General features: G+C 44.2%; 3 protein-coding genes across 3 annotated transcripts; 2 read left to right on the forward strand and 1 right to left on the reverse strand.

Annotated features, from left to right (window-relative positions):
• Nucleotides 1–500: 500 nt before the first annotated feature.
• I203_103472 (uncharacterized protein) lies at nucleotides 501–2,431 on the forward strand (the record flags this gene model as incomplete). The annotated part of the gene is made up of 8 exons (XM_065517323.1): nucleotides 501–503; nucleotides 569–619; nucleotides 738–838; nucleotides 934–1,086; nucleotides 1,185–1,250; nucleotides 1,339–1,403; nucleotides 1,495–2,232; nucleotides 2,283–2,431. 8 exons carry the CDS (start codon nucleotides 501–503, stop codon nucleotides 2,429–2,431), a joined length of 1,326 nt encoding a protein of 441 aa, XP_065374141.1.
• Nucleotides 2,432–7,170: 4,739 nt separating this feature from the next.
• Nucleotides 7,171–8,825, forward strand: I203_103473 (uncharacterized protein; the record flags this gene model as incomplete). The annotated part of the gene is made up of 2 exons (XM_019149444.1): nucleotides 7,171–7,356; nucleotides 7,455–8,825. The coding sequence occupies 2 exons, from the start codon at nucleotides 7,171–7,173 to the stop codon at nucleotides 8,823–8,825; spliced, it is 1,557 nt and encodes a 518-aa protein (XP_019001469.1).
• Nucleotides 8,826–9,805: 980 nt separating this feature from the next.
• I203_103474 (uncharacterized protein) lies at nucleotides 9,806–12,595 on the reverse strand (the record flags this gene model as incomplete). The annotated part of the gene is made up of 10 exons (XM_065517324.1): nucleotides 9,806–11,094; nucleotides 11,195–11,259; nucleotides 11,346–11,411; nucleotides 11,493–11,642; nucleotides 11,709–11,794; nucleotides 11,907–12,016; nucleotides 12,125–12,206; nucleotides 12,285–12,352; nucleotides 12,430–12,508; nucleotides 12,584–12,595. The coding sequence occupies 10 exons, from the start codon at nucleotides 12,593–12,595 to the stop codon at nucleotides 9,806–9,808; spliced, it is 2,007 nt and encodes a 668-aa protein (XP_065374142.1).
• Between the last annotated feature and the right edge of the window lie 682 nt (nucleotides 12,596–13,277).

The raw sequence follows: 13,277 nt of genomic DNA on the forward strand, positions 1-13,277 counted from the left end.
TCAAATTTATTGTTCGCTGCTTCTTGCTGACCCCCGTCTTTCACTAATCGTTCCTTGAAAGAGTTCAAATCAATCCAAGATGAATATCACAGTCAGTCACTCTCTGACTACAGTCTCATATGTCCCGTGTCAAATACTGATATACGTGGGCTGAGTGTAGATCGACGACAGATCACCTCAGATCATATACAAAACCACGACAAATAGCTGGTACATCGATCATACGAGTAGTAAGTCCTACCCCGACGAATCTATAGTGTTATCCGGACGTTGAGCATATAGTCTACAGACAATTTGACCTCGCAATATTTCGATTCGACATTCTACGCTTCTGACGGAGAGGTGAGTGACTAGCTTTAACATCACTCCGGTATAGCATGTGATTGAGCTTACTCTCTCACTTCGTCTTTGGTTATACGGACAGAATGATTAAGCAACGTTGGAATTCAACGGTACGGCCATATACGTCTACGGTGCCAAGAGAGATTATCACGGTACATATGGTGTTCAGCTCGATGATGATCCCTTGGAAGAGCTAGATGGGTATAGTGATGAGGTGTTGATCCAGGAGTTGTTGTTTAAGAAAGAAGGACTGGATTATGATAAAGTGCATACTATTGTGAGTCAAGCGAGCAGAAGCACCATAGCCTCTTCTAGACTTAACTATCCAGCTTGCATGGTGCAAAACCATGAACTCAGGCTGACCAAAGGAGACATGGATGCCTCATTTTACAAAGACATTGACGAATCTTCCCTCAAAAACTACCCATCCGAGAGTAAGCAAAGGTTTCTCCAAATGGTATTTGGATATTGATTACTTCGTGATCACCGTACCTAAGTGAGTAGTATACAATCTCATCCTCATCCTTTTCCTCCTTCTGCTCCCGGACGATCGAGTATGTCTCACTGAGATATACTCGCAACAACTTGTAGTAAAGCAGAAGAGATTGTCACCACAACGATTGACGACTCCTCGCCTTATGCTCAATATGTCGGTACGGGATGGAACAACAGTACTTTTGGCAGGGGATATTATAACAATACGGCGGAAGTCAATTATGGTGTAGGCGATTATATGAGTTTGAAGTGAGTGGAACACATTTTCGTTCTGATACCTACTATCCATATTTGAGCGTTATCCAAAAGGAGCGGATTTGTTGATATTGTACATGATCACTTGACAGATTCACCGGGACAAATATACAAGTCTACGGTACTATCAATACAGACCATGGCGCATATTCTATTTCGTGAGTGATTCTATATACGTACTACACTGAAATGACTTCCAAATGACATGCGAGCTCACCACCGATTCCATCTTATTCTTGACGATAGGATGGACGGTAACCCAGCCAAAATGTATGATGGGTATTTCTTCCAAGCGCGATTTTCGACTGTTTGTGAGTCTGATGCCACTCTGCAGTGATCAGCCCCACTTCGGCTGTCACCTGGACTTTGGTTCGAATACTAATATTGATCTAATTCGGATAGTGTACACTGCAACCAATTTACCAGAAGGAGAACACACGCTGGTGATGCAAAATGCCGGCGGGGCCAAAGAAGGAAATGGGATGGAATTCGACTATGCGGTTGTCAATTCGAATAAGTCAAGCATCGGCTCTGGCATCGGCACCAGTACTGGCGGTGAAAACAAGTCCAGCTCCAATGACAACAACCCTACCAACTCAGACTCTGACGCTTCCTCGTCTTCGTCATCAATAAGTAATGTTGGCGCTATCGCAGGTGGAGCCGTAGCAGGCGTGATTGGTGTATTGGCTATCGCAGCACTGTTCTGGTTTTTCCTCTTCAAGAAGAAAAAAGATCAAAGCCGAGTCAACGAGAGGGAGTTAATTGATCTTACTGGCGACGAAGTTAAACCTTATCCAGGTCAAAATCAAGATTCACCTTACTATGACAATCCACCTTTACACCTTGGTATGCCATACACTTCTTCCAGCGTCAGTGGCAATTCAGTGACCAACGAAGGTCCCATCATCAATACGTCAGCGAACAGTACATCTTTCCTTACGGCCATTCCTGCACCTCCAGGATCGAACGCTTCTTCTTACCCTATAACGCAAAATAGCCATAGTCAATATGCTTCCTCGTCCGGTGATGGCAACGGCGATGGCTCATCAACTTTCGCTGCTCCTTCCGCAAACACCTTTGGACACCCACCGACAGCCAGCGAAGGTGGTCATGCTAATGCTCAAAGTCTTTCCCCGATCAGTGAGCACGGAGTGGAGCATCATCAAGCAACAATGCGACCGGTCTTGGAGGGAGGTTCGGGAATGGCGATACCAAGAATCTACTTACTCTTCAGAGTTACAATAATGGGCAGAACGAACTCAACCTCGGTCAAGGTCCAGTAGCTGACACCGCCCCTCCACAATATTCAGAGGAGGATACCAGTAACTTGAGAGTCTAAAAGGGACAGAATATAGTGTCGTGTGGTCAAGTACGTGTACGGGAAGTTTGAGAAGCGGATTACCCTGTGAAACATTCATGACCTGGTGGAACATGGTACTCGTACTCGTAGTGGTATTTATACTTTTTCAGACTTTCGATGAAATGCAGTTCTTCTGAATTTCTCCACTTTTTGTGTTCTATTTGGTTTGAACATGTCATAGCACTTGAATACTCGTATTTAGGTCGATCAGTGTGTCTCAATGATGCGTTAGGATCAATTCAGTCTGCATGTTCGTAAACCTTCATCAGAAACGCAAGTAGAGTAAGCACCTGTCATTGCATGCATTGACTTCGACGTATTTCCCGTGATAGAGACGTCATCAAGATGTACCGTGGATTGAAAATCTGCAACAAAGCCGAAGTACCTTATAATCCGAAAAGAAACAGGAAAATCAAGGTTTGTTTTTAATTAAGTTACAGGATGAGACGCAGATATCAGGATTCTGATCGAAACTCTGTTTGTCTGGAATCAAAATCAACCTTTGCAACCGGACCGTGACAACTTGAATGACAGAGATTGTTCTGGATGGTTCGGGATGAGCATGGCAAAGATTCAGTTGAAGTGAATATACAGACACCTTATGGTGATGTGGCGTCCAGTTTGGCGTCATCGGACCTTCCCCTTCCCGTTTCAGATCACAGACTACGGTCTGTAATTACGTTACAGAACAACGAGTACATACGATTGTGTTCTCGTACAGACATCACGCTTATGTTTCATGCATAGCATGGTCCGGAATGACTGGCAGACTCACTTGCAATCCCTACCGTATTTCCTTTCCGCCTCCACCTGTACCTGTCAGATTCGCTCAATGCGACGTTCAATGCTCATGAATGCTAGGAATCACAAAAGCAGACTGTAGGAAATTGATTGAAGTTTGATCAGGGACGAAAGGGTACGGTTCTGCGTGATCTTAGTCCCAGGGTAAATGACAAGAACGTCCGTCTGAGATTCTAGACCGAAAGTCCTCCTGGGCCAATCTCATCCCCTGAAGTAAAGTCTACAAAGCTGCAAAGTAGCGTGTTCATTGGCGGCTTCATTCCTATTGTTCGTCGCTTACAGTGATCAACGGGCATTGTCCCTATCAACACATGGAGCACATGGAGATACACATCAATCCCTTTTGTTCCATACTATCCTGCATCAGTTCAAACACCGGAAGTAAGGAAGTAAGGATATCTTCAACCGTCCTTTGGAAGTCCTTAAATGTAACGTAGCCTTACCAGAGATTCGTCTCAACCTTATTTCTTATTTCATTCTTGGGACCCTTGATTTGTTCTTTTCTTCGCAGTTCTTGACTAACGGAAATGAAAGCTGTCCCATTCCTTTACACTTCCGTTCTTTTGTTCTTGTGATGTGATGTGATGGAAGGGACCTTCATTTGTACTTGCGTAGACCTGCGGCCTATGCTCTCTGCAGCGCTCGATCGATTTCTTTACGCTGGCCGTATCCGAATTCAGCGGAATGTGCGAAGCTGAACATCGTCACACCGATGGTTCTTCCTTCCGCCTTCCCCGTAGTCTTTTTAGCGGAGAATACGTTTCGATCACTCGAACAGATCAGCTGGATGGGAGCACAGATCACCCGTTCCTGCCATTTCACTTTCGAGCTACTTCGACCACACTTCATACGCCACCCAGACTAATGGTACCATTCCCCGTCTCCCCTTCGTTATTGTTGTTACGATTATGTTTTTAGTTCCGTATCATTTCTTCCAATCTAGGGTATTTATTCTTCTTCTTGAGACCAACAGAGAAAAGAAAAAAAAAGGAGCGAGAAGGAGTCCAGAGGAAGGAAAAAGGGAACGAAGTTCTCGGGAATTACTGCTATTTCGCGTGCTTGCTGCCCGTGACGAAGCATTCCATCGCTGAGCGACTGACACATTGGGAGAATCTCGTCACAACGAAGCGGTACGAACATGCTTACGAGCCCTCTAAAATCGTTTCGACAGGAAGTTGGAAAAAGGGAAACGCGGATGGAATCTCAACTTACATTTCCTTTTTTGTCCTTGTGTCCGGTGCTTCTATTCTGTTGTTGCATGAGCATATGACCGAGAGAATCTCAAGTTCTGCCCTGATCTTAGCGTTATTTAAGGATATGCGTGACATTTCTCCCAAAACTTCAAAGTATGGCAAAACCCCGGCTCTTGCCTGAGATGCCGTTATTGACCTAGCCTGACCCGAGCTTGTTATGTACCTATCTATCAGCTATAAGCTAACTGCGAAAACCTTTTGGCATTTCGGGTGTATTTTGACTTTTCCCTTAGCTTTAAGCCCGTTGAATAGGACGTTCATCGGTCGTCGGGCTCCTGACTTTGGACCTGTCGTCATACAGTAGTTCTGTCCTTTATGCCCACCCATAACGGCTCAATCAAAACATCATACCACTCACAGAAATCATCCTAAAACCCGCACAAAACGCAGTAACCATAACGGCAATCTCCAATAATAATTGTCTCCCTCGTTCCGAAAAGGAAAACATAAGATCAAAAGAGTCCGAAACCGACGACATCTGACTAAAGTACTGATTCAAAAGAAATGAGAAAACAATAACCAACTACTGTATCTCGTTGGTGTGGGACTTTTCGGCGCCTTTAAACTTATCTCTTACCATATTTTCTCCTCTAAATCTCCTCTGTCTGTAAATTTCATCTTTTCGTTTCTTCCTATCAGCCCTCAGCAAATTTCTACGCAGTCGCAACGTTACTAGACCATCGAAACCACTCTTTCGTGAAACTACATCTACTGTCTTGACTCGGACTCTCATCATCCTGGCGCCAGATTAATCGCACGTCCACCCTCCACCTGTCAATCACGGGATTCCGTTCGCGATCTCATCGATTCTCCTGTCAGCCTTGTCATCCTTGGCTGCCATCGTACCATCACGCCACACTACCCCTCAAAGTAATACCTTTCAGATTCGACCGTTAGACCAGTACGACGACACCAGTTCGACCGAATAGTACCAGCTAGGTGGATCCGAAACAAGAGGCATTACGTCGTCCCTTTCAAGCTAAAGCTAATCAAGTCGCATCGCATCCCATCCCTCCACTTTATGTTGTGTGTTGCGTTTGTATAGATCTCATCTGCAGATCATACCATAACAGGCATCTATCGTGTTCAAACGAACGGTCCGAGCGATACCGACCCATTCACACGCCACACAATACACCGTACATAGAGATCCACATCACAAGAGGATAACAGACTCTCAAACTCGTCGAGCACGAGCCAAGTCCACCCGTTTCATAACTCCAATTTCACCCTCAACCATCAAAAACAGTAGTAACAGCAATCAAACATTACTGGAAGAGACTTGGTGTGTTGAAATAGCACTTGTGTCACTTGGACAAGGTTGAAATTGCATTCGACCATCCTGTTTAGATACCAAATATTTGGAGGATAGGAAATTGGTCCTATAATTGTGAGACAATTAGCATACAAAGGGATAAGAAGGACAGAACACCGCGGGAGAAACATCCAGGATCAGAATCAAGGCGAAATCTTATCCCCATTAAAGTTGACTGATCGATTCATCATCATCAATCAAATCGAGAATTTTCATCGAGGTCAACAAATCGGTCACTTCGTCGTTACTGTCACCTGTTTTGATCTTCATCCTATCCTCCTCTCTCAGCGCAGTGTAATTTGGATTTGAATTTGGACTTCCGGATAAGACGTAAAAGTATAATTGTAAATTAGCATTACTTCCTTTCCAAAACAACGGGACTTTGGCTTTCCCCACTTTGCGATCTAGAAGGAGAGAACAAGATTTACTTGCCCCACCGGAATCAAGCAAGTGTGTAGACATTATCATGTGTAATTAGAAGTTGAATTATATCATTACTTGGTAAGCATCATTTCTCTTCGATGGATCTCCATCCTCGTTCTCTCCTCACTGTCATGCTCTCCTCGCTTCTTTTTTCCCTCTTGAACATTGCCTTGACATCGCTCCGACTGTGGATCGAGCCTAATCATACCAGGCCGGTACACACATCTGCACTGTCCTTACTGTTCTTACTCGATTAATTTACCATTGATTGGTATAATGATGATATACGTATTTCGTGTAGTGGTTGTGTGTGTTTCTTGCGGTATTTGACGATGCGCCCGTGCTGATCATTGTCATTGTTCCCTTCCTCTCTCTCTCTCTTTCAACTGGATCAGTCCTTTTCTCATTTTCAACATTACAGATACTTTCTAGTACCACAGACAAACAAACATTACACTCTCATTTTCCACAAGTCCTATACACCCGATAAGTCGTCCTTTCTCAGTATCCAACTAAGGCATTAAAAGTAAGTATAATCAGTAAAATTGGCTAAATCCGATCGGAACAAACGCCTTTCCTTCAACTTGTTTATCGATCTCCTTCTCCCCCTCAACCCTCACCACCGTTCTTGCCTCCTCTCTCACTCATTGTTCTCGATTGACTCCTCTCCTCTGATCCGTTCAGTAGGAGCATGAACTATCGCCCATCATCTAACCACTCTCACATTCCAACTTCAGTACCATAACTCTCCCCTTTCACTGGTTTACCATCACGACCGAGTTCGGCTTTGGTAACTGTAGCAAGCGCAATATCAGATCCAATTTCAGATATTGTTGTATCGGCCCTGCTTCTCTTCTCTTCTTTATCAACTCATACATCTCTTGGTCGACCCAGCTGGGTGCAGACACCCAAATTCACCAACTCCGATGTCAGATCCCCGCAGTACCGCTTCTCCAGATCAAGAGACTTCAACCATCAAAAGGGTAGGAGGGAAAGCCAATGTATCGTCAGCTTGTGGACCTTGTAAGAGGGCACATCTGGCTTGCGACGTAGCCAGACCATGTAAAAGATGTGTGAATATGGGTAAAGAAGATCAATGTGAGGATGTACCGGTGAGTAACGTTTGATGAGTCTTTTACCCCTTTTTTGCCACCATATCTTCTTGATGAATATCGTACGTGAGATCTGATTGGTTATGATGTTATTACAGCACAAAAAGAGAGGACGACCAAAAGTACCTAAACCCGCACTTGGTGAGCCATATCATCGTGCTCGACCCCCACAACCGGACAATGGCGGCGCCGGTAAATGGAGAGGACCCTCGGCGTACGATGCGCCATACATGTCTACAGTGGATGCTCCACCACCACCGTTAGTCTCAATGGGTGGACGTAACTCACCACCTATACCTCGTCCTCTAGGCGTTGAAGGTGATCCAGCATTTTCAGCTCCCCCTCAGCCCAACTCCCCTTTCACTATTTTTTCAACGACCGAGTTCAAGATCTTGCGTGCTAGTCCAATGTCATATCATCTGATAGGTTACCATCCCAACGAATTTGTCAATCTCAATATGCTGGATTGGATACATCCCAACGATCGTCATTTCGTAGAAAATGAACGGATACGTCTCATCTCCGTTCCTTATGTGGAAAGTCAGCTCAAATCGACTGAGGTAACTCAAGCTGCCATTACTCAAAGAACGGAGATAGAATTGTTATCACCTGCAGAAGGGATGAGAGAACCTTACCCCAACAAGAATGTTAGAGTACTACATTCCGATGGTCGTTTCACACCATTCAACGTCAGGCTTCATCTTGGTGGTGGATTAGGTGCTAGCTTATGGCAACCGAACACTTTAGGAAGGATATACTTGGTTGTTTCTTTCTTACCTATACCTCAACCTAGAGATTTACCTCGGGAAGGACCTTCATCTTCCACCTCGACTATACAACCTGTACGACGATCATCCGGAATGGCTCCTCCAACTCCTGTGACTCCTGTTCCCGGTCAACCCATGACAGCTGTTCAAGGTTTACCTGGTTTCTCAGCAATTGCAGCAGCAGCTGATGCCCCTCAGACACGATATGATCAACCCCCTCTCCCTCAAGCGTACTACCCTCCTCCTCTGCCTCAACAGCAGCAGGGTCCATCCAGACAACCGACAACAGCTCAACCTGCCTACCCATACCCTCGTTCCGGTCCTATGATTATACCTCCTCCCGGTGCTGGTATCCCACCACCATACGGTCGTAGGTCAGCTTCACCAAGTTCGACTTATCGCACACCACAAACGTCGACTTATCCGTTAGGTACACCGGAGTACCCCCAGCCCATACCTCATCAAACAGGTTATTATCCCCCTCAACCTGAGCAGTCTTTCCGCCGTCCGAGCGACGATGAACAGTGGAGAAATGCTAATATGGGTAGTAGTAATGGTGGTGGCGGTATTCCTGCGATGACAGGGAGACCAGGTCAGGGTCAGGGTCAAGGTGTTCCACCTCAGATACATGGTCAAGGTCAACCAGTTCAACCTGGAGGTGGTATACCGAATGATGGAAGTAGGAGAGCATGGGAGTTATGACGATGATCAACAATCGATGGTCAAGGAAGATCCCTTGAAATCGACAAAATCCTCATAAACTTCAGTCCGCTTCCCTCTCAACATCTCACATGTGAATATCATGAATATATAATAAATTTCAATAATTCAACTCGCATATAAAGTATACCCTTTTCATACCTCACATATTGTTCATACATGATATACATTTATTAATATCATTTTACCCTGCCGACCGACCGTCAATTGCCCACCTAATACGACTTTACCGTTTGTTTGCGCTCTAAAAAATTCTTCTGTATTTTCATCGTATTCCATTTGAAGTACTTGATCCCACTTGATCTTTATAAAGTATACGTTATACGTATACATTTAACATATACCCTTCATTGTCTGATTCCTGATAATAAGTTCGCTTTTGCTTTTGCTTTTCTTATCTCTCAGTCTAAAGCATTCGGAAGGAAGGGAAAGGAAAGGAATAGAAAGTATAGTAACAACTTTACAATCATGTTGACACACCAAATTTTGGATTAATTTTTTCTTTCTTTTTGGGACTTTTTTTTTTCTTTGGAGAGGAATCAAATACTCGAGGATGGAATGGATGGAGTTGAATACCGGTAGGATGGTATGGCTGCAAGATAAACTACGAGACTACGGGACGATCAAAGATCATATTCAAAATCGGATGATCTGCCTATCTTCGTTGGCACTTTCAGATAACCCTAGTACGGGGTCTTCTTTAAATTCGGTCTTGATTTTTTCGTATCGCCTTAGAATAGATCAGTCTTGATAGTCTTCCTGATAGACATCTCATACACGGGCGAGTTGTCGTTAGTAGTAGAATGAGCATGTATTTGAATACCCTCCAAAGGCGTACAGAGACGCAATGTACAGTAGCAGGATACGAAAGCGTGCAGTGATGAATGGATGCATCGATGGAAATACTGAATAAATATGTATAACGAACGTACGATGAAGCCCGATGAGGGTATACTGTGTTACTATCCCCAAGCAAATCCTCCTCCTACTCTTTCTTTCCTCCTTACATCATTTACATGATCGTCTACATCTGGCTGAGCATCAGTCGGGGTGGTAGTCTTCGATCTAGGCGAATGATAAGGCGGAGTAGGTCCCGCATGAGCAGCAGTATAAGGCAAAGGATTATCGTTTGCGTCTCTTATTCTCGTTTGAGAATGGGAATGGGAATGGGAATGACCATTGCTTGAACTTGGATTTCGGTGTATGCCTTTGTTACCATCATCTGATATGGGCGATCCACCAAATGTACGAGGTAATGTCCTACTTCTACTTCCACTTGAATTCGGTGAATGTGAATGATATAATTCAGTCGATCCTCCTATCGACACAGGCGAATGATATTGGAGTTGGTCGCTTGGTAATGGTGAATGATATTGATGCGAAATCGATGGTGAGTTGGTCAAAGGTGATGAAGAAGACAAAGTATTGTTTCGAGAATGATTTGAAAAATATTGGAATGGTGAAGTACTGCCATTTCCAGGTGAAGGTGATCGGTACGAGGTCGAGTGGGAGTGTGAATCGGGTAACGAAGATGAACCAGATTGTGAATGAGGAGATGAATCTTGAAGCTGCGTGTGAGCCCCAGGGGAAAGTCGTGAATGCATATTCTGCAAGAATGGGTGGTCGTGATGATTTATCTCTCTCATATTTGAAGATGAGATTGGTGATCCACTTGAGATCGGAGTGGACGATTGGATATTATGTCCCTTTCTATCTCTCAGACTCGCTGCACCGGCACCGGCACCTGTAGCTAATGCACTATGATAGCTAGTCCAATTGGGATTTGAATGAGAATAAGAACGAGAGGCCGTAGTAGGAGCTTGAGTCGATGGGGATTGGACTTCGTGACCTACTAAATCCAATCTACCGGTAGATGGTTCACCAGGTCGATAACCCTCTGAATAATATGGTGTCGTATCTTCGGCTTTCTTCCTTCTCTTGAAATACCATATGACCAGAACGATGATCAAAGCGAGCAAGACCACCCCGGCTGATATTCCACCGGCTAACGCTCCGATATTGAGAGATGAGCTTGACTGACCCGAAGAGGTATTGCCAGCACCCGCCGCGATAGAAGAAGTGGGTGGAGAAGTATAACCTGTACTTGACATACCGATAGATTCGGTCTCAGGTGGTTTAACACTCGAGTTGACCATGGCGAAATCGAATCCGACGACATTCTGAGGGGAAACCCCTTGATTGGTGATTGTGATGGTATGTTCACCTTCAGTTAAGCCGGATATTGTGTATACTGTAGTAGGTATAGACTTTTGTCAGTGCTGTTTCTTTTCCCAATACCACCGGAAGTGGAGGAAGGATCCAAAGGTAAGCGATGATTGAGAAGAGCTCACTAGGTACTTGATATAACAATTGCCAATTGTTTCCGCTGTATACTTCTTGTTCACCTCCATCTAAGCTATACAACGACAAACAGACAGAAACCCATCGTTTAATCAGTCACTGATCCACAGCGAATATAGCATCATGAATAGTATAGCCTACCTTATCGTATAGTCGCCGTGATCGGTGTTGATGCTCGAAAAGAGCTGAATCGATGAGCCATTGAACCTGAACGAAGTAATCGATCAACACCGAGCCGGACTCCAGTACTCCATAAAAACGGTAACGGAGCAAGGTAAGAAAACTCACTTGAGTTCCATGATCGAGCCTGTCGTGGAACTCATATGCTCCGTCAGATTATAATACCCGCCTGTACCGTATCCGTACGATACCCAACTTGTATCATAGGAGATGGAAGGGGAAGCATCGTCGATGTAAGTCGTGTACGTGGTGGAGGGGCTATGAAGTTATCGATATGTCATTACATGCCAGACTACACATGTTTCAGCTTGAGATGTCACTCACATCGTATGGGTGATTAAGATATGATCAATATCAAACCAAATATCTCGTGTTACATTCGGGGTCGCAGATGGGTAATTCGTCATTCTCTGCACAACAGCAAAACGGTCAGCTATGGTTCAGCGAATGACGGTCCTCCGCATACGTAGGAAGGTGTTTTCGCGGGAGTCTATGAGCCGAAGAAGGGATATTACAACTCACGATGACATGTTCTGCACCTTCATCCATACCCATCTTCTGATACAATACAGCCTGGAAATTATCTTTTCCTTTCCCATCATATCTTTCCTCGGGATTATCATCTATTTTCACTAAATAGAGTACATTACAAAATCGTCAGTACTGAACATCGACTGTACAATCTCGAATAGTCTAAACCTAGCTTGGAAGGCTGTCTAGAGAGTTCAGAGAGAACTTACCACCATAGACACCATGATTATCCCTTTTCGCTCCATATACTGTAACTCCAGTACCATTAAATCTATATTCCATATAATCGCCCTGTATCACACCGGTCGATTTAGCCCTCTACCCTTTAGTCAGACCAGATCACTATAGTCCCATTCAGACAGTACTCACCTCTCCAAAAGTTCCATGAAAGGTCGATTCGCTATATCTAGAAATGAGCGTATCAGGGTATTTCGATTCTACGACAAATCTCGCACAACCAATAAGTCAAGTGATATACATAGGTGAACCAATGGAGGTTGATGAGATAACTCACTGGGCGTATGCTCAGTTATCCATCCAACACTCAACGAATCTCCTTTATAATACCGTATCTGAGGAGAGGCATCGTCTATCTATTGATATCGTTGAATCATCAGCTTCCTCTTTCAATAAATTGATGTCTATCTAAGGAAAGAAATTGGACTTACAAGTACATTCATGGTGAGACCCTTGTTTTTTTCTTTCTTTCTTTCTGTTACGTCTACATCCAATTGAATTATGACATAGGACTTCTTAGGAGCCAATGTAGCTGATCCATAATCTGGCTTCGATTATACACTCTATCTTGCCACCCTACTCGATGGATGACAATTCGTATCTTCGAATCCTAAGTATTGATCCTATGTATGAAAGTTCTAACAACAAGACCTACCTCACAAATCCAAATCTATCAACATCATCTGCTTCCGAAGTCTGTGAGTAGAATTGACAATTAGATCTTGAAACGGAAGTCCAAGTTGGATGATATGATTAGGGATGGGAACAAACTAAATGAGTCGTCCTTTGAAAAAGTGTAAGTAAGGTCCCACATTGATCTCACCATCTAACATCTCGAATCCCAGTGTGTCAATGTGTCAACAGAGCTTGGATGGGAATGAGAAACAAGATAGGTGTCTGCCCCAGCATCCTCTCCTGAGCTCCCTGGAGGTCCGTTGACTTTGTTTCGTTTCGGATTTGATTTGGGACTGCTGTACCATTTGGTCTTTGAAAGGAACACACGACGCGCAAAGCAAAAGGTGATCGAGGGAAAGATCCGAGCTCGACATGAATGACTCCTTTGAACGAATGACATCTCTTCTCTGACCGAGGAGGTGGCCCCTTCTGTTGCCCACTTGCTATGGC

Source organism: Kwoniella mangroviensis (assembly GCF_000507465.2).
Source record: "Kwoniella mangroviensis CBS 8507 chromosome 1 map unlocalized Ctg01, whole genome shotgun sequence".
Taxonomy (NCBI): Eukaryota; Fungi; Basidiomycota; class Tremellomycetes; order Tremellales; family Cryptococcaceae; genus Kwoniella; species Kwoniella mangrovensis.